Raw genomic sequence first — 26,599 nt, forward strand, 5'->3', positions numbered from 1 at the left:
ACTAGTAGCTTACTTTAGGAGTCTGCAGTGCTGACAGACAGTGTCCAGCAGGTCCGTCATTACATAATATATACCTGTCCGGCTGCAGTACTAGTGTGATATATATATATATATATATATATATTTTAATTTTATCTCATTATCATCCAGTCTATATTAGCAGCAGACACAGTACGGTAGTCCACGGCTGTAGCTACCTCTGTGTCGGCAGTCGCTCGTCATCCATAAGTATACTAGTATCCATCCATCTCCATTGTTTACCTGAGGTGCCTTTTAGTTGTGCCTATTAAAATATGGAGAACAAAAATGTTGAGGTTCCAAAAATAGGGAAAGATCAAGATCCACTTCCACCTCGTGCTGAAGCTGCTGCCACTAGTCATGGCCGAGACGATGAAATGCCAGCAACGTCGTCTGCCAAGGCCGATGCCCAATGTCATAGTACAGAGCATGTAAAATCCAAAACACCAAATATCAGTAAAAAAAGGACTCAAAAATCTAAAATAAAATTGTCGGAGGAGAAGCGTAAACTTGCCAATATGCCATTTACCACACGGAGTGGCAAGGAACGGCTGAGGCCCTGGCCTATGTTCATGGCTAGTAGTTCAGCTTCAGAGATTAATTGCTTCTTTTTTGGTGGGGGTCCAAACCAACCCGTCATTTCAGTCACAGTCGTGTGGCAGACCCTGTCACTGAAATGATGGGTTGGTTAAAGTGTGCATGTCCTGTTTATACAACATAAGGGTGGGTGGGAGGGCCCAAGGACAATTCCATCTTGCACCTATTTTTTCTTTCATTTTACTTTGCGTCATGTGCTGTTTGGGGAGTATTTTTTTGAAGGGCCATCCTGCCTGACACTGCAGTGCCACTCCTAGATGGGCCAGGTGTTTGTGTCGGCCACTAGGGTCGCTTATCTTACTCACACAGCTACCTCATTGCGCCTCTTTTTTTCTTTGCGTCATGTGCTGTTTGGGGAGTGTTTTTTGGAAGGGCCATCCTGCGTGACACTGCAGTGCCACTCCTAGATGGGCCAGGTGTTTGTGTCGGCCACTAGGGTCGCTTATCTTACTCACACAGCTACCTCATTGCGCCTCTTTTTTTCTTTGCGTCATGTGCTGTTTGGGGAGTGTTTTTTGGAAGGGCCATCCTGCGTGACACTGCAGTGCCACTCCTAGATGGGCCAGGTGTTTGTGTCGGCCACTAGGGTCGCTTAGCTTAGTCATCCAGCGACCTCGGTGCAAATTTTAGGACTAAAAATAATATTGTGAGGTGTTCAGAATAGACTAAAAATGAGTGGAAATTATGGTTTTTGAGGTTAATAATACTTTGGGATCAAACTGACCCCCAAATTCTATGATTTAAGCTGTTTTTTAGTGTTTTTTGAAAAAAACACCCGAATCCAAAACACACCCGAATCCGACAAAAAAAATTTGGTGAGGTTTTGCCAAAACGCGGTCGAACCCAAAACACGGCCGCAGAACCGAACCCAAAACCAAAACACAAAACCCGAAAAATTTCAAGTGCACATCTCTAGCATGCAGGCGGGGTTATAGAGGAGGCAGTGCAAGGCATTCTGGGAACAGTCGAAGCTTTAGCCTATTGGTGCCTCGGATCAATATCCAACTCTACACCCCAATGTTATTCCCTGCGGAATCCAGTGTACCTCGCAGAAAGAGATTTAACAAAGTTAAGTTCTGAAAATACATCTCCTTATTATCAGATTCTTATATAGCGCAGCAAATTCCGTTGAACTGTACAATTGTAAACAACTGTGAAAAAACAAAACTGGGTAAAAACAGACAGATATAAGGTAGGAAAAAATGTACAAACAAAGACTAGTTAACCCTTGCAAAACTACAGCTACTTATTCAAAATGGTAAAATATGGTGTGTGTGCCCACTTTGCCAGTGTATTTCATGCCCAAAACAGCGTTGGGCCAAGCAAAATACAACTGCGTCATATGTAAGTGACCACCCTCTGTTGATTTCAGGTGTCAGATTTGTGGCCCAAGACTGGTTAACCCTTGCAAAACTACAGCTACTTATTCAAAATGGCAAAATATGGTGTGTGTGCCCACTTTGCCAGTGTATTTCATGCCCAAAACAGCGTTGGGCCAGGCAAAATACAAGTGGGTCATATGTAAGTGACCACCCTCTGTTGTTTTTGGTGGTCAAATGTGTGGCCCAATACTAGTTACCCCTTGCTAAACTACAGCTACTTATTCAAAATGGTAAAATTATGGTGTGTGTGCCCACTTTGCCAGTGTATTTCATGCCCAAAACAGCGTTGGGCCAGGCAAAATACAAGTGGGTCACATGCAAGTGACCACCCTCTGTTGTTTTTGGGGGTCAAATGTGTGGCCCAAGATTGGTTAACCCTTGCAAAACTACAGCTACTTATTCAAAATGGTAAAATATGGTGTGTGTGCCCACTTTGCCAGTGTATTTCATGCCCAAAACAGCGTTGGGCCAAGCAAAATACAACTGCGTCATATGTAAGTGACCACCCTCTGTTGATTTCAGGTGTCAGATTTGTGGCCCAAGACTGGTTAACCCTTGCAAAACTACAGCTACTTATTCAAAATGGCAAAATATGGTGTGTGTGCCCACTTTGCCAGTGTATTTCATGCCCAAAACAGCGTTGGGCCAAGCAAAATACAACTGCGTCATATGTAAGTGACCACCCTCTGTTGTTTTTGGGGGTCAAATTTGTGGCCCAAGACTGGTTAACCCTTGCAAAACTACAGCTACTTATTCAAAATGGTAAAATATGGTGTGTGTGCCCACTTTGCCAGTGTATTTCATGCCCAAAACAGCGTTGGGCCAAGCAAAATACAAGTGGGTCACATGCAAGTGACCACCCTCTGTTGTTTTTGGGGGTCAAATTTGTGGCCCAAGACAAGTTAACCCTTGCTAAACTACAGCTACTTATTCAAAATGCTAAATTATGGTGTGTGTGCCCACTTTGCCAGTGTATTTCATGCCAAAAACAGCGTTGGGCCAGGCAAAATACAACTGCGTCATATGTAAGTGACCACCCTCTGTTGTTTTTGGTGGTCAAATTTGTGGCCCAAGACTATTTAACCCTTGCTAAACTACAGCTACTTATTCAAAATATGGTGTGTGTGCCCACTTTGCCAGTATATTTCATGCCCAAAACAGCGTTGGGCCAGGCAAAATACAACTGCGTCATATGTAAGTGACCACCCTCTGTTGTTTTTGGTGGTCAAATTTGTGGCCCAAGACTATTTAACCCTTGCTAAACTACAGCTACTTATTCAAAATGGCAAAATATGGTGTGTGTGCCCACTTTGCCAGTGTATTTCATGCCCAAAACAGCGTTGGGCCAGTCAAAATACAACTGCGTCATATGTAAGTGACCACCCTCTGTTATTTTTGGGGGTCAAATTTGTGGCCCAAGACTAGTTAACCCTTGCTAAACTACAGCTACTTATTCAAAATGGCAAAATATGGTGTGTGTGCCCACTTTGCCAGTGTATTTCATGCCCAAAATAGCGTTGGGCCAAGTAAAATACAACTGCGTCATATGTAAGTGACCACCCTCTGTTGATTTCAGGTGTCATATTTGTGGCCCAAGACTGGTTAACCCTTGCAAAACTACAGCTACTTATTCAAAATGGTAAAATATGGTGTGTGTGCCCACTTTGCCAGTGTATTTCATGCCCAAAACAGCGTTGGGCCAGGCAAAATACAAGTGGGTCACATGCAAGTGACCACCCTCTGTTGTTTTTGGGGGTCAAATTTGTGGCCCAAGACTAGTTAACCCTTGCAAAACTACAGCTACTTATTCAAAATGGTAAAATATGGTGTGTGTGCCCACTTTGCCAGTGTATTTCATGCCCAAAACAGCGTTGGGCCAGGCAAAATACAACTGCGTCATATGTAAGTGACCACCCTCTGTTGTTTTTGGGGGTCAAATTTGTGGCCCAAGACTAGTTAACCCTTGCTAAACTACAGCTACTTATTCAAAATGGCAAAATATGGTGTGTGTGCCCACTTTGCCAGTGTATTTCATGCCCAAAACAGCGTTGGGCCAAGCAAAATACAACTGCGTCATATGTAAGTGACCACCCTCTGTTGATTTCGGGTGTCAGATTTGTGGCCCAAGACTGGTTAACCCTTGCAAAACTACAGCTACTTATTCAAAATGGTAAAATATGGTGTGTGTGCCCACTTTGCCAGTGTATTTCATGCCCAAAACAGCGTTGGGCCAAGCAAAATACAACTGTGTCATATGTAAGTGACCACCCTCTGTTGATTTCAGGTGTCAGATTTGTGGCCCAAGACTGGTTAACCCTTGCAAAACTACAGCTACTTATTCAAAATGGTAAAATATGGTGTGTGTGCCCACTTTGCCAGTGTATTTCATGCCCAAAACAGCGTTGGGCCAGTCAAAATACAACTGCGTCATATGTAAGTGACCACCCTCTGTTGTTTTTGGGGGTCAAATTTGTGGCCCAAGACTAGTTAACCCTTGCAAAACTACAGCTACTTATTCAAAATGGTAAAATATGGTGTGTGTGCCCACTTTGCCAGTATATTTCATGCCCAAAACAGCGTTGGGCCAGGCAAAATACAACTGCGTCATATGTAAGTGACCACCCTCTGTTGTTTTTGGGGGTCAAATTTGTGGCCCAAGACTAGTTAACCCTTGCTAAACTACAGCTACTTATTCAAAATGGCAAAATATGGTGTGTGTGCCCACTTTGCCAGTGTATTTCATGCCCAAAACAGCGTTGGGCCAAGCAAAATACAACTGCGTCATATGTAAGTGACCACCCTCTGTTGATTTCAGGTGTCAGATTTGTGGCCCAAGACTGGTTAACCCTTGCAAAACTACAGCTACTTATTCAAAATGGTAAAATATGGTGTGTGTGCCCACTTTGCCAGTGTATTTCATGCCCAAAACAGCGTTGGGCCAGGCAAAATACAACTGCGTCATATGTAAGTGACCACCCTCTGTTGTTTTTGGGGGTCAAATTTGTGGCCCAAGACTAGTTAACCCTTGCTAAACTACAGCTACTTATTCAAAATGGCAAAATATGGTGTGTGTGCCCACTTTGCCAGTGTATTTCATGCCCAAAACAGCGTTGGGCCAAGCAAAATACAACTGCGTCATATGTAAGTGACCCCCCTCTGTTGATTTCAGGTGTCATATTTGTGGCCCAAGACTGGTTAACCCTTGCAAAACTACAGCTACTTATTCAAAATGGCAAAATATGGTGTGTGTGCCCACTTTGCCAGTGTATTTCATGCCCAAAACAGCGTTGGGCCAAGCAAAATACAACTGCGTCATATGTAAGTGACTACCCTCTGTTGATTTCAGGTGTCAGTTTTGTGGCCCAAGACTGGTTAACCCTTGCAAAACTACAGCTACTTATTCAAAATGGTAAAATATGGTGTGTGTGCCCACTTTGCCAGTGTATTTCATGCCCAAAACAGCATTGGGCCAGGCAAAATTCAACTGCGTCATATGTAAGTGACCACCCTCTGTTGTTTTTGGGGGTCAAATTTGTGGCCCAAGACTAGTTAACCCTTGCTAAACTACAGCTACTTATTCAAAATGGCAAAATATGGTGTGTGTGCCCACTTTGCCAGTGTATTTCATGCCCAAAACAGCGTTGGGCCAAGCAAAATACAACTGCGTCATATGTAAGTGACCACCCTCTGTTGATTTCGGGTGTCAGATTTGTGGCCCAAGACTGGTTAACCCTTGCAAAACTACAGCTACTTATTCAAAATGGTAAAATATGGTGTGTGTGCCCACTTTGCCAGTGTATTTCATGCCCAAAACAGCGTTGGGCCAAGCAAAATACAACTGTGTCATATGTAAGTGACCACCCTCTGTTGATTTCAGGTGTCAGATTTGTGGCCCAAGACTGGTTAACCCTTGCAAAACTACAGCTACTTATTCAAAATGGTAAAATATGGTGTGTGTGCCCACTTTGCCAGTGTATTTCATGCCCAAAACAGCGTTGGGCCAGTCAAAATACAACTGCGTCATATGTAAGTGACCACCCTCTGTTGTTTTTGGGGGTCAAATTTGTGGCCCAAGACTAGTTAACCCTTGCAAAACTACAGCTACTTATTCAAAATGGTAAAATATGGTGTGTGTGCCCACTTTGCCAGTATATTTCATGCCCAAAACAGCGTTGGGCCAGGCAAAATACAACTGCGTCATATGTAAGTGACCACCCTCTGTTGTTTTTGGGGGTCAAATTTGTGGCCCAAGACTAGTTAACCCTTGCTAAACTACAGCTACTTATTCAAAATGGCAAAATATGGTGTGTGTGCCCACTTTGCCAGTGTATTTCATGCCCAAAACAGCGTTGGGCCAAGCAAAATACAACTGCGTCATATGTAAGTGACCACCCTCTGTTGATTTCAGGTGTCAGATTTGTGGCCCAAGACTGGTTAACCCTTGCAAAACTACAGCTACTTATTCAAAATGGTAAAATATGGTGTGTGTGCCCACTTTGCCAGTGTATTTCATGCCCAAAACAGCGTTGGGCGAGGCAAAATACAACTGCGTCATATGTAAGTGACCACCCTCTGTTGTTTTTGGGGGTCAAATTTGTGGCCCAAGACTAGTTAACCCTTGCAAAACTACAGCTACTTATTCAAAATAGCAAAATATGGTGTGTGTGCCCACTTTGCCAGTATATTTCATGCCCAAAACAGCGTTGGGCCAGGCAAAATACAACTGCGTCATATGTAAGTGACCACCCTCTGTTGTTTTTGGGGGTCAAATTTGTGGCCCAAGACTAGTTAACCCTTGCAAAACTACAGCTACTTATTCAAAATGGTAAAATATGGTGTGTGTGTGCCCACTTTGCCAGTGTATTTCATGCCCAAAACAGCGTTGGGCCAAGCAAAATACAACTGCGTCATATGTAAGTGACCACCCTCTGTTGATTTCAGGTGTCAGATTTGTGGCCCAAGACTGGTTAACCCTTGCAAAACTACAGCTACTTATTCAAAATGGCAAAATATGGTGTGTGTGCCCACTTTGCCAGTGTATTTCATGCCCAAAACAGCGTTGGGCCAAGCAAAATACAACTGGGTCATATGTAAGTGACTACCCTCTGTTGATTTCAGGTGTCAGTTTTGTGGCCCAAGACTGGTTAACCCTTGCAAAACTACAGCTACTTATTCAAAATGGTAAAATATGGTGTGTGTGCCCACTTTGCCAGTATATTTCATGCCCAAAACAGCGTTGGGCCAGGCAAAATACAACTGCGTCATATGTAAGTGACCACCCTCTGTTGTTTTTGGGGGTCAAATTTGTGGCCCAAGACTAGTTAACCCTTGCTAAACTACAGCTACTTATTCAAAATGGCAAAATATGGTGTGTGTGCCCACTTTGCCAGTGTATTTCATGCCCAAAACAGCGTTGGGCCAAGCAAAATACAACTGCGTCATATGTAAGTGACCACCCTCTGTTGATTTCAGGTGTCAGATTTATGGCCCAAGACTGGTTAACCCTTGCTAAACTACAGCTACTTATTCAAAATGGTAAAATATGGTGTGTGTGCCCACTTTGCCAGTGTATTTCATGCCCAAAACAGCGTTGGGCCAGGCAAAATACAAGTGGGTCATATGTAAGGGAACCTACTCTGTTGATTTCAGGTGTCAAATTTGTTACCCAAGACTCATTAACCCTTGCAAAACTGAATGATCTGAATAAGAAGCTGGAGTTCGAATAAGAAGTGAATAAGAAGCTAGAGCTTGAATAAGAAGTGAATAAGAAGCTGGCCGAATAAGAAGCTAACTTCAGCATCGTTTAGCCACTGATGTAAGTTACTATAGATTTGCCTATGAGACAATGACATCATACCAAAATGAGTGCGTTTAAGCCCCATGCATGCTCCTTCCATTAACGTGGTGCATGCATTAATCCTGAGGCTAAATGTATTTGTTATCTGATAAAGAGATTATGCTGCAACTTTTTCTATACTTTAGTAACCCAGTGCACTGCATGTAACGCGGTGATCCAGTGACACACTGCAAGGACACTGCATAGGACGCAGACCACATCATTCGTCTGCAGGGAGCTCAGGAAAGCTCTGCACAAACAGGCTGAACCATTCGCAGTGCAACATAATATAACGCTGCAAACACCGAGTCATCATTATAGCACAGGCACAGACACACTCAATGCAGAGGGTAAGACTGCTGTGCGCCAGTGCCAGGGACTGCATTGTGTCTGGGTGCAGGCACTGACCTGCCAGGCGCTTCTCACGGATGTTTTTCCACAGCAGGTCCCAGGCTTTGGTGGTGGAGTCCTTCAGCTGCTCGCTCAGGGATCTCCTCAGCGCAAATTTGGCTGATCTCCTCTTGCTTGTCATTGTAAATCCCACAGCATTATTATGGCACTTTCCCTCTGAATGCTGCAGCTGGGGAGATGAAGGTCCCGGAGAGGAGGTGTGTTACTCCAAGCCTGCCCTGCTCTCTCTACTATTTCCAGGCACTGACACATTGTTGTAGTGGAGAGGTCCACACTCCATCTCCTAATGACAGTCTCTCTCCCCTGCTCACCCTCCCACACCCTCTGTAGCCCTCCTCTCAGCAGCAGATGTACCCTAACCCACTATAAGGAAGATAGATAGATAGATAGATAGATAGATAGATAGATAGATAGATAGATAGATAGACAGACAGACAGACAGACATGCCTAAACCAGATATTAAAGTTCCCAGTCTGTCACAGAGAAGTCTTTCCTCCCACCTTCATTTACCTTACATCTGCAAGTTTGCCATTGACTTTATTGACTTATTCTATCTCTGAAAGCACAAGAAGTGGAGGTCATCATATCAGGCTATTATTAGCTAGTAACCTCTTCGCTGCTGACACAGTTCTTTGCACTTTATTTTTAACCACTACATGGCTTATTTTTTATTTTATTTTTTCAAAAACTGCACAAATTTTGTTTTGTTTTACTCAATTAAGCTTAGGGCATACTTTTTGAATAAAGTATACTTAAATATTTAACAAAAAAAAAAAGCGAAGCCGGTGCCTTATATGGTGGCAATACCCCCCACTCCTAGGGGTGATAGATCATCAGTGGCACTTTACCCCCACCCATAGGCCCCTACTGTTTTAGTATCCCCCCACCCAGGTGTCAATTTATGTATCTCTGTAAATGAGTAAAATAACAACACCCCCACCCCCCTGTCAATAAAACTTATTACTATGTTCGCCCATCCCCCTACCACAAGCTGACAATAAATTATCCCACCTGCATAAAGACTCCCCCCACTACCACCACTCCTTTGTCATTTCCCCTCTCTGCGTCATTGCCCCGCACAACATCCCTAATGCAGAGCATGGTGGAGGCGTGGAGCATGGGTCATCATTCCCACAGGGGGGACTGATGATCAGCACATGCTAAGACGGGATCAGTATGAAATCCTGGCGCATGGGATCCCAGCGTTTGAAATAGTGACGCCGGGATACCGCTGGTGAAAAAGCTGCCAGGGGTGAGTAAGGGGTGTTCTCCGCTCTCCCCTCCCCCTTAACCCTAACCCTCCCTTCCCGCAGCCTAACCCTAATCTCCCCCCTTGGTGCCTAACCCTAACCACCCCCCTGAGGTGCCTAAACCTAACCCTCACCCCCCGCAGCCTAACCCTTCGAGGGGGCTGCCTAACACTAACCCCCCCTCTCCGCAGCCTAACCCTAAGCCCTGGGATGCAGCCTAACCCTAACCCCTCGGAACGCAGCCTAAACCTAACACCCCCCCCCCGCGCGCGCGCGGCTTACCTCTCCAGTACCGCGGTGTGTCTTTGTTCGGAATCACGGCTGTTTGGATTCCGTCGCCGGGATGGTGCACCCTTTCTGGATGCCGGCATTCAGAATAGGGTCGGGATTCCGGCGTCGGGATTCTGACTCCTGGGATCCCGACAGCGTGATCCTGACTGCTTTCTACTGAGATCAGCATATTAGTGCTCAGAGGAACTTTGTTCTCCTCCTTGCACTTTTGATTTTTGGGGCATCCACCACAGAGTGCCATTCGCACAGCATTGTGGTACAATTTCAAGTCCGCAACATCACTGCCAGACAGCGGAAGCAGGAGGAGTTCCATCTGGCACATGTGTAGAACAGATTTCCTCCATAACAGACGGGCGATACAGCGGGGAAGCACAGTCGCATAGGATCTGACGGGATCCGTTCAATTTGCCGGCTGTTGGGATCCCGGCAAAACAGGACTATTCCCACTCGTGAGTGTCCAGGACACCCATAGAATGGGAATAGATCCTGTGGCGAGCACAGCGAGCAACTGAGCCCGCAAGGGGACTCTTTGCGTTTGCCCCGCTGCCGGCATTCTGGGGGGCGGAATGCCGCTTTCGGGATATGGACAGTCGGCATCCCGCCCGCCAGTAATTGTATGTATTGTCAGCTATTCTCTGCTGGAATTTAGTATCTCTGAGCAGGTAGTGGTAATGGAAAGTGAAAGTGCGCAGATGTCGGAAAAGATTTATAGACATGACAGCATTTTATGTGCCTAGAATGAGACATTATTCTAGATCTCTTATGTGGATATTACAAAACAGAAGAAAAAGTTACATATAATTTCTTCATGGGAGGCTGTAATCTCTTCTTCCCCGTCCACCCTATGACAGCTGTCACAGACAACCCCCCCGGATGGGACACAGAGTGAAGGATGGAGACACGGAACTACAAGTACCACAGTGACAGATGTCGCTGCAGGGAGCCAGTCCAGTCTGGCGTTCAGAGGTTCAGACAGTTCCAGTTTTTACTCAGTCCCCATCCTGGGCTGAATTGGGAGCAATGCAAAACAAAAGCAAGTAACTTTGCATCTGGAAAAATTATCTTGCAATCCAAGGGTTGCAAATATATTTATTATTTTTCATGCAGGGTATATAAATATATATTGCCTGCTTTTGCATGTAGCCCACAAATGCTGGACAGCTTTATTTTTACGATCCAATTTAGATTTGAGTTTCAACACACCCCCATCTAAATCTCTGCACATTTTACATCTGCCCCACCTGCAGTGCAACAGGGTTTTAGCAAGGAGTGAAGTTAATGGAGGTTACTTAGAACCTCCGTGCCAGTGTCTTCAGTACATTTACCAGCTTAGAAGAACATTAGCATAACCAACATTCCATTTTCTCTAATATTTCCCTAACCAGTGTTAATGATGGTGGGATGCTTGCTAAAACATCAGAGAACGGGGAATTTATATCAGGGGCGCTTTAAGAGAGGAGGAAGCCGTGTCCAGTCTCCTCCATTCGGGACCCCTCCTCTCTGCCGAGAGCACTGTAGAGTCTGAGCACTAGAGGGCTCAGACGTGACCACCACGCATGCGCAGATCTCTGGGAAAATGGCGCAGAGGCCATTTCACCAGTGATTTATCTACTGCGCATGCACAGAACTCCATGAAAATGGCCACTACACCATTTTCACAGGGTTTTAACAGGAGGGGTGAGTATTAAAAATGGATGCAGCATACGCATTATAGATACGCCAGACGCCAGTGCTTGAATATCCACTCTGCTATAGCCACATTACCACCATGCATGTGTTTTTATTTCCTGTATGCTCCAGTGCAATAGCCTATGATATAGCATAAATGCTAAAAGCATTTTCCTGTTGTGTAATCTATCCTAGAAATATCCTGGACTATAACAGCCGGCGCCATTGCCTGATTTTGCTTGAAATATTTGAATACAGTTATTTTTTCTGCAGAAAGTATTACAGCTATTGGCCCTCATTCCGAGTTGATCGCTGGGTATTTTTCATCGCATCGCAGTGAAATTCCGCTTAGTACGCATGCGCAATATTCGCACTGCGACTGCGCCAAGTAATTTTACAATGGAGATAGTATTTTTACTCACGGCTTTTTCATCGCTCCGGCGATCGTAATGTGATTGACAGGAAATGGGTGTTACTGGGCGGAAACAGGCCGTTTTATGGGCGTGCGGGAAAAAACGCTACCGTTTCCGGAAAAACGCAGGAGTGGCCGGGGAAACGGGGGAGTGTCTGGGCGAACGCTGGGTGTGTTTGTGACGTCAAAACAGGAACGACAAGCACTGAACTGATCGCACAGGCAGAGTAAGTCTGAAGCTACTCTGAAACTGCTAAGTAGTTAGTAATCGCAATATTGCGAATACATCGGTCGCAATTTTAAGAAGCTAAGATTCACTCCCAGTAGGCGGCGGCTTAGCGTGTGTAACTCTGCTAAAATCGCCTTGCGAGCGATCAACTCGGAATGAGGGCCATTGTTCACTGCATGCTGTTATACCTCAGCACAGCATAACTCCAACATCCTAAACCCACTGACTTGGGCAAACACCAATTTATTCTATAAAAATTTTTTAAGTGAATTTCATTTTTTGCTGCCCAAAAGTAGGTTAAATTTCGCTTACATGTGTGTTTAGAGTTGCATGTGTCTTAAGGTAAGTGTGACTCAAAGTCAAAATGGCTTCACAAGTAGATGGATTGGGGTGGTGCAGCCAAATAGACTCTGAATATGTGCGGAGATCTCATTTTTTTTCCCCCAGCAATCAATGCAGCCACTCTTGCTTCATCCTTGTGTGTGACTCTGAAGCAGCCAGTAACACTAAAGCCACATACACACGGTGTGATTTGAACTAATGATATGGACTATATAGTCCATATCGGTAGAAAACATAGTGCATATCGCACCGTGTGTATACAGCTTGCGATGCCGATGCACGCTTCCATGGGGTCGGTATGGCAAAAAAAAATAGACTGTGCAGGTAGGTCAATTTTGACTAGAAAGTGTACAATCTAGTTTCTAGTATAGTCAAAATTGTACGTAGCCAAAATAGCACCGTGTGTCCAGTCAATATCGCTGGTTTTGGGCTCCGGGTAGTTCAAGGAAAATCACAAAGTCAAAATCAGTCTTTAGGCAGAATCGCACTGTGTGTAGGCCTCTTTACACTACATGTGTATATCCCTGCTGTACACTAATGGCCGTTGCACCTACACCTAATTCACCTCTCATAGGGGCTGCAAATGCAAGTTAAACTTAAAATTTGTCCCCTATTTACTGTGTATGGGCAGTGTGGCTAAGCTGATTTTTTTTGTATTTTCTTTTAAAGAAAAGTTAGGGTATGTACACACGGTGAGATCCCTGCTATGTTCGATTTTGACTATGCGATTTCCCTTGAACTCCCCCAGAGCCCAGAGCCCAGATAGCACAGATTGTACAGATTTTAACTATCTGTGCTTGAGATTTTGTCTTTGTATGAGTTTGAGTAAGTGCCAATTTTGACTATACTTTGTACCAGATAGTACAATAGATAGTCAAGATTGACATGCCTGCACAGTCTATCTAGCCTTACGATACCAACCCCACGGGAGCGCGCATCGGGATCGAATCTGTATCTCAAGCTACCTAACACCTTGAGATATGCACTAACTTTTCAAAAGATTTTGACTATATAGTCAAAATCTCACAGATTTATCTCACCGTGTGTACACACCCTTAAGGCCCATACACACTTGACGATAAAATGAGCGACGTCGTTAATTTCAGCCCTCATCAACGACGTCGCTCATTATATCGTCAAGTGTGTATGCATCCGACGACCACCGATGCTCGGCCCCGCGGGACGTTAACGACCCTCGCTTATCTGTGGAGCATGTATGCTCAATTTCCACTATGGTCGTTACCGACCAGAGACGTCGTTGAATGTGTATGGTGTGAACGACCAATGACCAAGCCACTGTTCACCAGCCCTGTTCCCAGCTCATTATTTTAATAAACTGTTCAGCTTGGATGCTTCAACGATGAATGGTCTTTGGTCGTTGGTAGTGTGTATGCTCATGTCGTTTGCTCAGCTGTTCAAGAAAAGTCGTTAACGACGTGTGCATCGTCAAGTGTGTATGGGCCTTTAGATTGATTTTTTATTTATTTATTTTTCATTCAAATTAATAACACATAATGGATAAACACAAATTCTATACTTTCCAGGTGAACAATCATTCATCATTATCTATTTATGTGCTAAGGAAGTGAGCTAAGTGGCAGATTATTAAGTATTAAGAGTATTAAGCCTGGTGAAGGGATAAAAAAGTGATAAGCGCAAGGTGATAACGCACCAGCCTGTCACCTCCTGTCATTTTTCAAATCCGTAATGATTGTCTGGTGCGTTATCACCTTGCGATTATCACTTCTTTATCCCTTCTCCAGATTAATACATCTGCCCCTAAATGTCAATAGTTACAGCAAATGAAAAAATTCTAGTATATTTCCATATCTTTATTAATGTATAATGCACAAGTTCAAATCAAATGTCGTTTTCTATATTCTGGAAAAAAATGTGATCTCACCAGGAAGATTTACTGTGTATATATGAGAATTCCTTAGGTTACTGTAACTATTGACAAATATCTTACACATGTCTCCACTGCAGGTAATGGCTTCTATATAAATGAAGACAATAATTGCATTGCTGTTGCATAGGATTTGGCAGTGATATTTATTGCCTTTGGAACTGTGGCATCATAAAAATATGTGTATGATCAGCCACGTATGTAAATATAGGTACTTGAACTGTGCAGAATAAATACACATGGATTCCAGTACTGTAGAAAATAGACATTGGTTGTAAACCAGCAGATGTTTTCATTCTTTGAGCTATTTTTAGGTCTGCAAATAACAAAATATGCTTGCAAGGAGAACTTATGAATAGAATAATATGGGATAGAATTTGGAATTTTAAGTCATTACTATCCACATTCTTGTGTGTTAGTGCTACCACATAGGAACACGTATCTGGTGTATTTTTAACACAAGCCGAGATCTGGAAATTGCTTTGGGTACTGTTCTTCATTAATTGGGAACATCTGGAAAGTTGTAATACACAACTTAAGCATAATGATTGAATATAACTTTTGTCACTCAATTGAACATGTTTTTTTTTATGGTATTCTTAAGGCCAGTACTCACTGGCCGATGCGGGAGAGATGTGTGCTGAGCGAACCGCTCAGCACACATCTCTACTGCCGCTCAGCACAGCGCGATGTGTGCTGAGCTTGCGGGGGGAGACGGGGGGGCCGCTCACTTCACCCAGCGGGCGAAATGAGCGACCTGCTAGATTGACCAGGCCAATCTAGCACCAGCGATAGCGATGCACGGGGCTGCGCAACGCTATCGCTGTGGGGGGTACACACGGAGCGATCATGCTTAAAATCTAAGCAATCTAGTCAGATTGCTTAGATTTTAAGCAGCGATCGCTCCGTGAGTACCCCCCCCCCTTCCCTCCCCTCCCCTTACAGTGATAGCTTTTCCTGTACAGTATGTGAGGGGGATCCAATTTAACTTCCACTGCTATACGGTAAATATAATGTGATGAAAATATGCATAGTCCATAAGGTACAGTTATAATTGGATAGTCCATAGGTTGTGCTCTTGCGGTTTGGCACGAATGTCATATACTGTGAGCTGCAGTAAGTGCCGTGATTTCTGTGATCTAGCCGTGGTATCTAGGGGCCGATGTATGAATGCTGCATTATTTCCCTGACATGTGTCATTTATTATTGATGTATATCGTGACAAGCGCAAATGATTTATTAAGGGTATGTTTTAATAAACTCAGTAACATGAGATCTGATAAGAGCCATACCTGTAAGGACAGAAAAGTAAAGTAATAGCTATCGCTATAGGATGTTTTTTTTCAATGCGCATGCACGGTCCTAAGACTGCGCAAGCATTAAGGGCCCTACACATATGGCCGCGCATCGTTCATCGTTGGTGCCTACACACTGAATGATATGAACGGGTTCTCGTTCATTAATGAACGAGAACGTTCATATCGTTCAGTGAAATCTGCCAGTGTGTTGTGCCCATTAGTTGCTGGAGAGGGATCTTTAAAAAAACATCAAATGTAAAAGTGGCCCATATGCTATAAGGGGGTGGTTTAGAAGATCTACAGTGTCCAGGTCAACAGTCATTAGGTCTACCCCATATGGGCAACATGTATTAGGTCCACTTTGATAAAATGTCGACCTATGAAAGGTTGACACTAGAAAAATTCGACATGAACAAAAGGGCGACATGGCAATAGTCGACACAAATATGGTCAACACACCTTTTTTGCATTTTGGGGGTTAGTTTGGATAGTTTTTCCATCAGAGACCACCATTTGTAGAAACACGTCCCCTGTGTGTCTTCCATTGTCATTTCGACCATTTGAACCGGTCGACCTTTTGTCCAGGTCGACCTTTTGTCAGTGTCGACCTAGACATGGTAAATCTATCATCCGAATCCCATGGTATAATGGCTAACATCATTCAAACCTTTTTGGAGTATTATTTCACCACAGTGGAGAGCCACAGGTTCACCAGGCCTGGGCTAGAACTTTGGGGCTAATGTAGAGATGGACGCAGATCGCTGCATACACAACAAGATCTGCGTACATCTCCTAACATTCTGGGGGCTGCCCAACACAGGGAAAGGCCGCCCAGCATGTGTGTGGCGCCGCTTCGAGATGTGCCCACAATTTAATTGCGGATGTATCACATTAAGGTAGAGCCCTGCCAGCGCAGCCTGGGTGCACTGTCAGGTGGTCCACCGCCATTTTTTAAATCAGAGTGGCTGCGTGTGACGTCACGCAGCACCCCCAAAAACGCTGTCGACGCGCCCCGGTTAAGCCCAACACACCCGTGAAATACTGCATCACCGCCCACCCATTGTCCGCCACTGTCAATCATGTTGCGGATGCATCCTTCGGGGGAAGTGCCCGCAATGTGAATGACCACGGCTGCTGTGCGTGTGCAGTATGACAAAGTATGGCAAACTGCGATGTGGCCACATTAACGGCCAAGTCTCAATTAGGCCCTTGATTTCTCTCCACTTTATCTGTCTCCAAGCTTTGATTAATCTTCCCCAGTGTGCTGGGTGTGTGAATAGCTCTAGCTTGTGTAGTATAGGAAAATAAACGACTGTAGGAAATGATGTCACCTGACGGTTAAGATGAAAGAAAAATTATCTGTTCAAAAATCTATCCGTGTCTGTCTGAGCAGTTGGCCAGAAGGAGCGCGTGCGCCTGCATCACTGACACTAATCAGAATCCTTTTAGTCTCAGAGGAAACTTACCAAATCAATGCATCTGCTATATGCAGCAGACGGAGGTCATAATAAATGGAATATTGCAGTCAGCTTTCTTTTTCATTTATTGGTAACTGTCCTGCTGGGCTCAGAACTGGTGCTGTGGTTGAGGTTACTATATTATCATTTAAGAAGACAGGGTTGTTTATTAATGGTGTTAAAAAATATCTGCTAAAACGGTGGCTTGGAACTCTGATATTCCCATGATATTTATGTTGGTAGATCAATTTATACAGAATTGAATAAAACCATATTTTATATAATTTTATTAAAATGCTGATTTAAGCTGCATGTACAGTATTCCTCACTGTACTTCTAGTGATTTACAAGAAATGTGCTACTTCCAGTAATTCTTACTCCCTATGCATACTGCATTGCTGCACACAATTCGTAGGCAGTGCTGGTCTGTTAAATCCTACGTAAGGGCTTATTAGGGTAGTATAAATTAGGGTGTTAGGGTAATAATAAATTCTTCTACACAGTACATGCATTAGTTATTTAAAAACCTAATTTCCACTCATGTTATGTAGCACACCTTTTGGCACCCGAAGCCTCAGTCATCGCACACAAAGTACCCCCTGCTCTCACACATAGGGGTAAATTTACTAAAGCGTGAAGTTTTAGAAGTAGCGATGTTGCCCATAGCAACCAGTCAGATTCTAGCTATTCTGGAAGTTGCTAGATTAACGATAAGTAGAATCTGATGGTTTGCTATGGGCAACATCTCCACTTATAAAAAACTCACGCTTTAGTAAATTTACCCCAAAATGTGTGTGGTTTGTCAAGCAAGAAAGTTGTTACTTTTTTAACTGCTGCCAGCTTGTGGAACTACAAGTTATAGAATGCACTGGCAGCCACTTACTCATCCCCTTATTCACCACCCTAACATAAAACTTTTTAATTCTTTAATATAGTCCGATGGCAAATTCTTCTATATGATATCCAACATGGAAAAAGAATTACCCATAAATTCTGAGGTGAGTGTTTGCAGTGAGCTGGATGACTGTGACTGAAAGTGACTGGGACCTTTTTAGCTGATAGCGCCTTAGGACAAGGGTAGTGGGGCCCCATAGCAAACAGTTGCTTCAGCTATTATGGACTTAGCAAAACTACAAATGCTGATTTGGGCCCTAACAGTAGCAAAAGTACAACTCTTTTTCGCTAGCATTCGAGGGCCCGCCCAGCACAGGACAAGGCCGCCCGCATGCTGGGTCCTGCCCCCCGCTAACATGCGAGCGCATCGCTATACATTGATGCGCTCGCATGAGTAGGGTTGCCCCCTGCCTACGCAGCCTAGCTGCTAAGGCAGTCAGAGGCCATCCATCTTTTGGTTCGCAGCGGCTGCATGTAACATAGTTTCTGAGGTTGAAAAAAGACAATTTGTCCATCGAGTTCAACCTATTTGTGGTCTCCTACGCTGTATTATTTTTAGGACTAATTTTGTCTGTTGCTAATGTCGGCCGTTGTGTTTATTCCTCTTTATTTTTTTTTAAATAACAATAGTGACTATGCACCATAACCCTGTATATCCTTATCCATTAGGTACTTATCTAGCCCATTCTCAAAAGTGTCGACCAAGTCCACCATTACTACTCTCTCAGGCAGGGAATTCCATATACGTACTGTCCTTACTCTGAAAAAACCTTTACGTCTCTGTGTGCAAAATCTCTCCTCCAACCTAAGCGGGTGTTCACGTGTCCTCTGCGTTGATCTTACCAAAAACAGATCCCCCGCAAGCTCTGTGTATTGTCCCCTTATATATTTGTAAATGTTGATCATGTCCCCTCTTAGGGCCTAATTCAGACCTGATTGCTCGCTAGCAGTTTTTTGCAGCGCTGCGATCAGATAGTCGCCGCCTACAGGGGAGTGTATTTTAGCTGTGCAAGTGTGCGAACGCATGTGCAGCCGAGCATTACAAAAAGATCTTTTGCTGTTTCTGAGTAGGCCAGGACTTACTCAGCCTCTGCGATTACTTCAGCCTGTCTGGGGTCAGAATTGACGTCAGACACCCACCCTGCAAACGCTTGGACACACCTGCGTTTTTCCAACCAATCCCTGAAAACTGTCAGTTGCCTGCCACAAACGCCTTCTTCTTGTCAATCTCCTTGCGATCAGCTGTGCGAATGGATTCTTCATAAAACCCATCGCACAGCAACGATCCGCCTTGTACCCAAGTGACGCACCTGCGCATTGCGGTGCCTACGCATGCGCAGTTCTGACCTTACCGTTTTCTGGGAGTGGTTGGAAAAACGCAGGCGTGTCCAAGAGTTTGCAGGGAGGGTTTCTGACATCAATTCTGGTCCCGAACAGGCTGATGTGATCACAGCGGCTGAGTAAGTCCTGGGCTGCGCAGAGACTGCACAAGGGTGGTCATTCTGAGTTGATCGCTAGCTGTTTTCGGCCGCAGCGCAGCGATTAGGTAAAAAAGCGGCACTTCTGCGCATGCGTATGTTGCGCAGTGCGCACGCGCGACGTACTTTCACAACAGCTGATGCAGTTTCACACAAGGTCTAGCGACGCTTTTCAATCGCCCTGCTGGCCGCAGAGTGATTGACAAGAAGTAGGTGTTTCTGGGTGGTTGTCAGGAATCGGCGTTCAGCTGCGTCTCACTTACCAGCGCGCTGGTGTGCAGGCCTCCGGAGGTCATGTCCCCAGTTTCGGCTGCATGGATGCGCTGACCGCGAGCGTCATCTCCCGTGTTGCTGAGTACCCCCGAGTCTGGTCCTGTGTGTGTATTCTGCTGTGTGCCGGCATCCGGCCTGTATGGACGCTGCCATGACACCTGCACTCAGCTGATCCAGGCATCCAATCCAGCGCTGTGTTTCCAGCCAGAGTTCAGTGACCAATCACCGCAGAGCAAGGGGTATAAGTTCCAGTCCGTGGCTCACTCACATTGCCTCGGACAATGAGTCACATACGGTGTGCCTAGTTCTCCTGGTTCCTGTGTTCCTGTTTCCAGTGTTCCTCCGTGGTTACCTTTACTGTTCCATTTACCACTCTACAGCTCTCCTGTTTACTCCGGACTCCAGCCACAGCCAGCCACAAACTCATCAGCAGTAAGAGACTCTCCTCAGGTGTTCATTTCATTACTTTACCTGTGCAGTTCGTTATCAGCATACCATCTGTGCATCTCAGCAGTTATACCATCTTATTGCTTTGAGACTGTCTCCTGCTTGTGCCTAGTGTGGCCATATGGACTTGTGCTATATAGAGACTGTGGGGTAAATTTACTAAGATTCGTATTTTCCCATTTCAGGTCAAAGTTCAATCACGAATGACATCGAAAGTGTAAAACTGCAACTTTTTGAATTTGTTACGATGGATTTACTAAGCTGTCGTATTCGGGTTTTTCTTTTCTTCCGATGTCGATGTCATTCGTGTTTTTTTTGTGTTTTTTACGGCAGTGATTAGCAAAACACTGCCGACTTTTTTACAATTAATCTCGGCCGGATCTGTGTGATCCGTGCTGGGGTTCTATTTTTTTTTTTTTTTTAATTAGACACTGTAAAATTTAAAAAAAAAATTGCGTGGGGTCCCCCCTCCTAAGCATAACCAGCCTCGGGCTCTTTGATCCGATCCTGGTTGCCGAAATATGGGAAAAAAAATGACAGGGGTTCCCCCATATTTAAGCAACCAGCATCGGGCTCTGCGCCTGGTCCTGGTCCCAAAAATACGGGGGACAAAAAGAGTAGGGGTCCCCCGTATTTTTAAAACCAGCACCGGGCTCCACTAGCTGGACAGATAATGCCACAGCCGGGGGTCACTTTTATATAGTGCCCTGCGGCCGTGGCATCAAAAATCCAACTAGTCACTCCTGGCCGGGGTACCCTGGGGGAGTGGGGACCCCTTCAATCAAGGGGTCCCCCCCCCAGCCACCCAAGGGCCAGGGGTGAAGCCCGAGGCTGTCCCCCCCCATCCAATGGGCTGCGGATGGGGAGGCTGATAGCCTTTGTTGTAAAAGAAAAGATATTGTTTTTAGTAGCAGTACTACAAGGCCCAGCAAGCCTCCCCCGCATGCTGGTACTTGGAGAACCACAAGTACCAGCATGCGATGGAAAAACGGGCCCGCTGGTACCTGTAGTACTACTACTAAAAAAATACCCAAAAAAAGGCAAGACACACACACCGTGAAAGTATAATTTTATTACATACATACACACATACATACATACTTACCTTAAGTTCCCACGCAGGTCGGTCCTCTTCTCCAGTAGAATCCAAGGGGTACCTGTTGAAGAAATTATACTCACGAGATCCAGGGGTCCAGGCTCCTCGGGAAATCCAGGGGTAATCCACGTACTTGAAAAAAATAACAAAACGGTGTCCCGACCACGAACTGAAAGGGGACCCATGTTTGCACATGGGTCACCTTTCCACGAATGCCAGAAACCCACTTTGACTTCTGTCTAAGTGGGTTTCTTCAGCCAATCAGGGAGCGCCACGTTGTAGCACTCTCCTGATCAGCTGTGTGCTCCTGTCCTCACTGACAGGCAGCACACGGCAGTGTTACAATGTAGCGCCTATGCGCTACATTGTAACCAATGCTGGGAACTTTCTGCTCAGCGGTGACGTCACTTTAGGTCAACCGCAGGGCAGAAAGTTCCCATCATTGGTTACAATGTAGCGCATAGGCGCTACATTGTAACACTGCCGTGTGCTGCCTGTCAGTGAGGACAGGAGCACACAGCTGATCAGGAGAGTGCTACAATGTGGCGCTCCCTGATTGGCTGAAGAAACCCACTTAGACAGAAGTCAAAGTGGGTTTCTGGCATTCATGGAAAGGTGACCCATGTGCAAACATGGGTCCCCTTTCAGTTCGTGGTCGGGACACCGTTTTGTTATTTTTTTCAAGTACGTGGATTACCCCTGGATTTCCCGAGGAGCCTGGACCCCTGGATCTCGTGAGTATAATTTCTTCAACAGGTACCCCTTGGATTCTACTGGAGAAGAGGACCGACCTGCGTGGGAACTTAAGGTAAGTATGTATGTATGTGTGTATGTATGTAATAAAATTATACTTTCACGGTGTGTGTCTTGTCTTTTTTTGGGTATTTTTTTAGTAGTAGTACTACAGGTACCAGCGGGCCCGTTTTTCCGTCGCATGCTGGTACTTGTGGTTCTCCAAGTACCAGCATGCGGGGGAGGATTGCTGGGCCTTGTAGTACTGCTACTAAAAACAATATCTTTTCTTTTACAACAAAGGCTATCAGCCTCCCCATCCGCAGCCCATTGGATGGGGGGGGACAGCCTCGGGCTTCACCCCTGGCCCTTGGGTGGCTGGGGGGGGGGGGACCCCTTGATTGAAGGGGTCCCCACTCCCCCAGGGTACCCCGGCCAGGAGTGACTAGTTGGATTTTTGATGCCACGGCCGCAGGGCACTATATAAAAGTGACCCCCGGCTGTGGCATTATCTGTCCAGCTAGTGGAGCCCGGTGCTGGTTTTAAAAATACGGGGGACCCCTACTCTTTTTGTCCCCCGTATTTTTGGGACCAGGACCAGGCGCAGAGCCCGATGCTGGTTGCTTAAATATGGGGGAACCCCTGTCATTTTTTCCCCCATATTTCTGCAACCAGGATCGGCTCAAAGAGCCCGAGGCTGGTTATGCTTAGGAGGGGGGACCCCACGCAATTTTTTTTGAAAAAATAAGCACTTTCCCACCCCTTCCCACTGATATACATGCACGGATCTCATGGATCCGTGCATGCCTATCCAATCACGAATAAAAAAAAAAGGTCTGGGTTTTTTTAGCACTTTTTTACGAGTTGTAATTTTTCACGGCAGTGTTTTTTTTTTTTTTTGCTTTGCACTTCTTAGTAAATGACCGAGATTCATACTTAAACAGCCGCGTTTTGACCGATGGTGTATTCATTCGTAATTTTTTACTTGGACTTGCAAAAAATTACGAATGCCCTCATCTCTGCCGTGATTAGTGTTTAGTAAATTACCGAGATGACACTTTGATGAAAAAACGGCATCTCGGTCAAAATCGGGAGCTTAGTAAATTTCCCCCTGTGTGTTTCTAAATATACCGGAGTTCTGCTTTTCAAATCCATTTATATTCAGTTATCAGTTCATCTCATCTTGTGTTATACAGAGACCGTGTGCTTTCAAGTATTACTGGAGTTCTGTTTATTTCATCTACATTCAGTATCAAGTTATTTCATATTTTGTTGCAAGAGACTTTCAGTTGTTTGGATTCAGTTATCAATCATTGTTTTCTACATTGCCGGTCTTCAGTTATTATTCATTATTATACCATCTGCTCTGTGACCTCTGTGCTAATAAACATCAGCGCATATGCGCAGGACTTTTATATTGCCTCCACGCTTTGTACATCGCACCAACACTGACCCACTAGTGCCCCCGCCGGGGACAGACAAAACCAGAGACCTGACAGTGGTAACTGACCGTTTTCGGGAAGTGTGTATAAAAACGCAGGTGTGTCAGATATAAATGCGGGCGTGCCTGGGGAAATGCAGGCGTGGCTGGCCGAACGCAGGGCATGTTCGTGATGTCAAAACAGGAACTAAACAGTCTGCAGTGATCGCAAGCTAGGAGTAAGTCTGGAGCTACTCTGAAGCTGCACAAAATTACTTTGTAGCCGCTCTGCGATCCTTTTGTTCGCACTTCTGCTAAGCTAAGATACACTCCCAGAGGGCGGCGGCTTAGCATTTGCACGGCTGCTAAAAGCAGCTAGCGAGCGAACAACTCGGAATGAGGGTCAAGATCTGTTTGCACAGCTCTGCTACACATGCGTTTGCACACTTGCACAGCTAAAATACACTCCCCCTGTAGGCGGCGACTATCTGTTCACAGCAGTGCAAAAATCACCTGCTAGCGATCAGGTCCGTTGTCTCCTTTTTCCCTTCAGTGACTCCAGCATTATCTGCGAGCAAATACGATGGGAACAGGATCATTGGGAGCTGTTTGCCTTACCTGCGACTTGCCACTGACTGCTAACTCTAGCTACAGTACAGCGAGTTGCTGTACCCTTTCCCCTGTACAAGTGCACAACTTGTCCTTGGTTGTATTCCAATGTTTGCATTTATGCTTTGTACTCCTGTGATGTTTATTGTAGTACATTGTGTGTATACTGTTTTATGTGCTTGTTTTTATCTTACCTCCAGTAAACCACTTTGTGGTGCCTTACATATAAAGGATAATAGTAATATTAATAGTATAAAAAAATAATAATAATAGGACTACGACCGGTCAAGAACAAAGAGTAAAATCTTATCATATAATACAGTGGTAGTTGAGGACTTGGGGACTGTTTTATCACATACTGTATATCTTAATTTTAAAATATGTATGTTTTATATGCTATTTGTATAATATCACTGTAATGTACAGGCCTGTTGGGGCCTCTATTCTAACATAGTGACACCGCTGTGGTTGCTGCCTTCAGCCAGTCTGTGTAAGCCGAAGCTTACTTAGACTGACCGCCATAATTGGCCAGCCAAGTCCAGGGAGTCTGCATCTGACAATGTATACCCTGGGCTCAACATGCTACAAAAAGAGGGCCACATGCTCCTGTTTTGTAGAATGGTCCTGGTTACTGCCCCCACTCTGCCCTTCAGTCATGCTGCGGCTAAGGAGGGTCTGCAAGCGATCACGCAGAACCCATTCTGCACATGTGCAGACCCACAAACCATCAGGCTTATATACAGATCTGAATCAGGCCCACTGTTTACAATATAGTAGATACTAATATGTAAACCAGGAGGACAGTCAGACGATAGCCAGGGTGACATGCGGGAGGACTGTCAGACGTTAGCCAGGGTGACAGGCAGGAGGACAGTCAGACATTAGCCAGGATATCACAAGCCGGAGGACAGTCAGACGTTAGCCAGGGTGACGTGCAGGAAGATAGTCAGACGTTAGCCATGGTGACACACAGGAGGATAGTCAGACGTTAGCCATGGTGACATGCAGGACGACAGTCAGTCGTTAGCCAGGGTGACATGCAGGAGGACAGTCAGTCGTTAGCCAGGGTGACATGCAGGAGGACAGCCAGACGTTAGCCAGGGTGACATGCAGGAGGACAGTCAGTCGTTAGCCAGGGTGACATGCAGGAGGACAGCCAGACGTTAGCCAGGGTGACATGCAGGAGGACAGCCAGTCGTTAGCCAGGGTGACATGCAGGAGGACAGCCAGACGTTAGCCAGGGTGACATGCAGGAGGACAGCCAGTCGTTAGCCAGGGTGACATGCAGGAGGACAGTCAGTCGTTAGCCAGGGTGACATGCAGGAGGACAGTCAGTCGTTAGCCAGGGTGACATGCAGGAGGACAGCAAGATGTTAGCCAGGGTGACATGCAGGAGGACAGCCAGACGTTAGCCAGGGTGACATGCAGGAGGACAGCCAGTTGTTAGCCAGGGTGACATCCAGGAGGATATTCACATGTTAGCCAGGATGACACGCAGGAGGACAGTCAGATGTTAGCCAGGATGACACGCAGGAGGACAGTTAGACGTTAGCCAGGGTGACATGCAGGAGGACAGTCAGACGTTAGCCAGGGTGACATGCAGGAGGATATTCACATGTTAGCCAGGATGACACGCAGGAGGACAGCCAGTCGTTAGCCAGGGTGACATGCAGGAGGACAGCCAGTCGTTAGCCAGGGTGACATGCAGGAGGACAGCCAGTCGTTAGCCAGGGTGACATGCAGGAGGACAGTCAGTCGTTAGCCAGGGTGACATGCAGGAGGACAGTCAGTCGTTAGCCAGGGTGACATGCAGGAGGATATTCACATGTTAGCCAGGATGACACGCAGGAGGACAGCCAGATGTTAGCCAGGGTGACATGCAGGAGGACAGTCAGACGTTAGCCAGGGTGACATGCAGGAGGACAGTCAGTCGTTAGCCAGGGTGACATGCAGGAGGACAGCCAGTCGTTAGCCAGGGTGACATGCAGGAGGACAGTCAGATGTTAGCCAGGGTGACACGCAGGAGGACAGTCAGATGTTAGCCAGGGTGACACGCAGGAGGACAGTCAGACGTTAGCCAGGATGACACGCAGGAGGACAGTCAGATGTTAGCCAGGGTGACATGCAGGAGGACAGCCAGATGTTAGCCAGGGTGACATGCAGGAGGATATTCACATGTTAGCCAGGATGACACGCAGGAGGACAGCCAGATGTTAGCCAGGGTGACATGCAGGAGGACAGTCAGATGTTAGCCAGGGTGACATGCAGGAGGATATTCACATGTTAGCCAGGATGACACGCAGGAGGACAGTCAGACGTTAGCCAGGGTGACATGCAGGAGGATATTCATATGTTAGCCAGGATGACACGCAGGAGGACAGTCAGACGTTAGCCAGGGTGACATGCAGGAGGATATTCACATGTTAGCCAGGATGACACGCAGGAGGACAGTTAGACGTTAGCCAGGGTGACATGCAGGAGGACAGTCAGACGTTAGCCAGGATGACACGCAGGAGGACAGTCAGACGTTAGCCAGGGTGACATGCAGGAGG

The 26,599-nt window shown here is 45.7% G+C and overlaps 1 protein-coding gene across 1 annotated transcript in view; it reads right to left on the reverse strand.

Annotated features, from left to right (window-relative positions):
• The window catches only part of STARD13 (StAR related lipid transfer domain containing 13), a 319,782-nt gene extending 311,268 nt beyond the window's left edge, over positions 1–8,514 (reverse strand). The window contains exon 1 of the mRNA XM_063951790.1: positions 8,242–8,514. Within this exon, the coding sequence (XP_063807860.1) occupies positions 8,242–8,365 (124 nt within the window). The 5' untranslated portion in view covers positions 8,366–8,514. The remainder of the gene's footprint in view (positions 1–8,241) is intronic.
• Between the last annotated feature and the right edge of the window lie 18,085 nt (positions 8,515–26,599).

The sequence above is a fragment of the Pseudophryne corroboree genome, chromosome 2 (genome assembly GCF_028390025.1).
Source record: "Pseudophryne corroboree isolate aPseCor3 chromosome 2, aPseCor3.hap2, whole genome shotgun sequence".
NCBI classification, from domain to species: Eukaryota; Metazoa; Chordata; class Amphibia; order Anura; family Myobatrachidae; genus Pseudophryne; species Pseudophryne corroboree.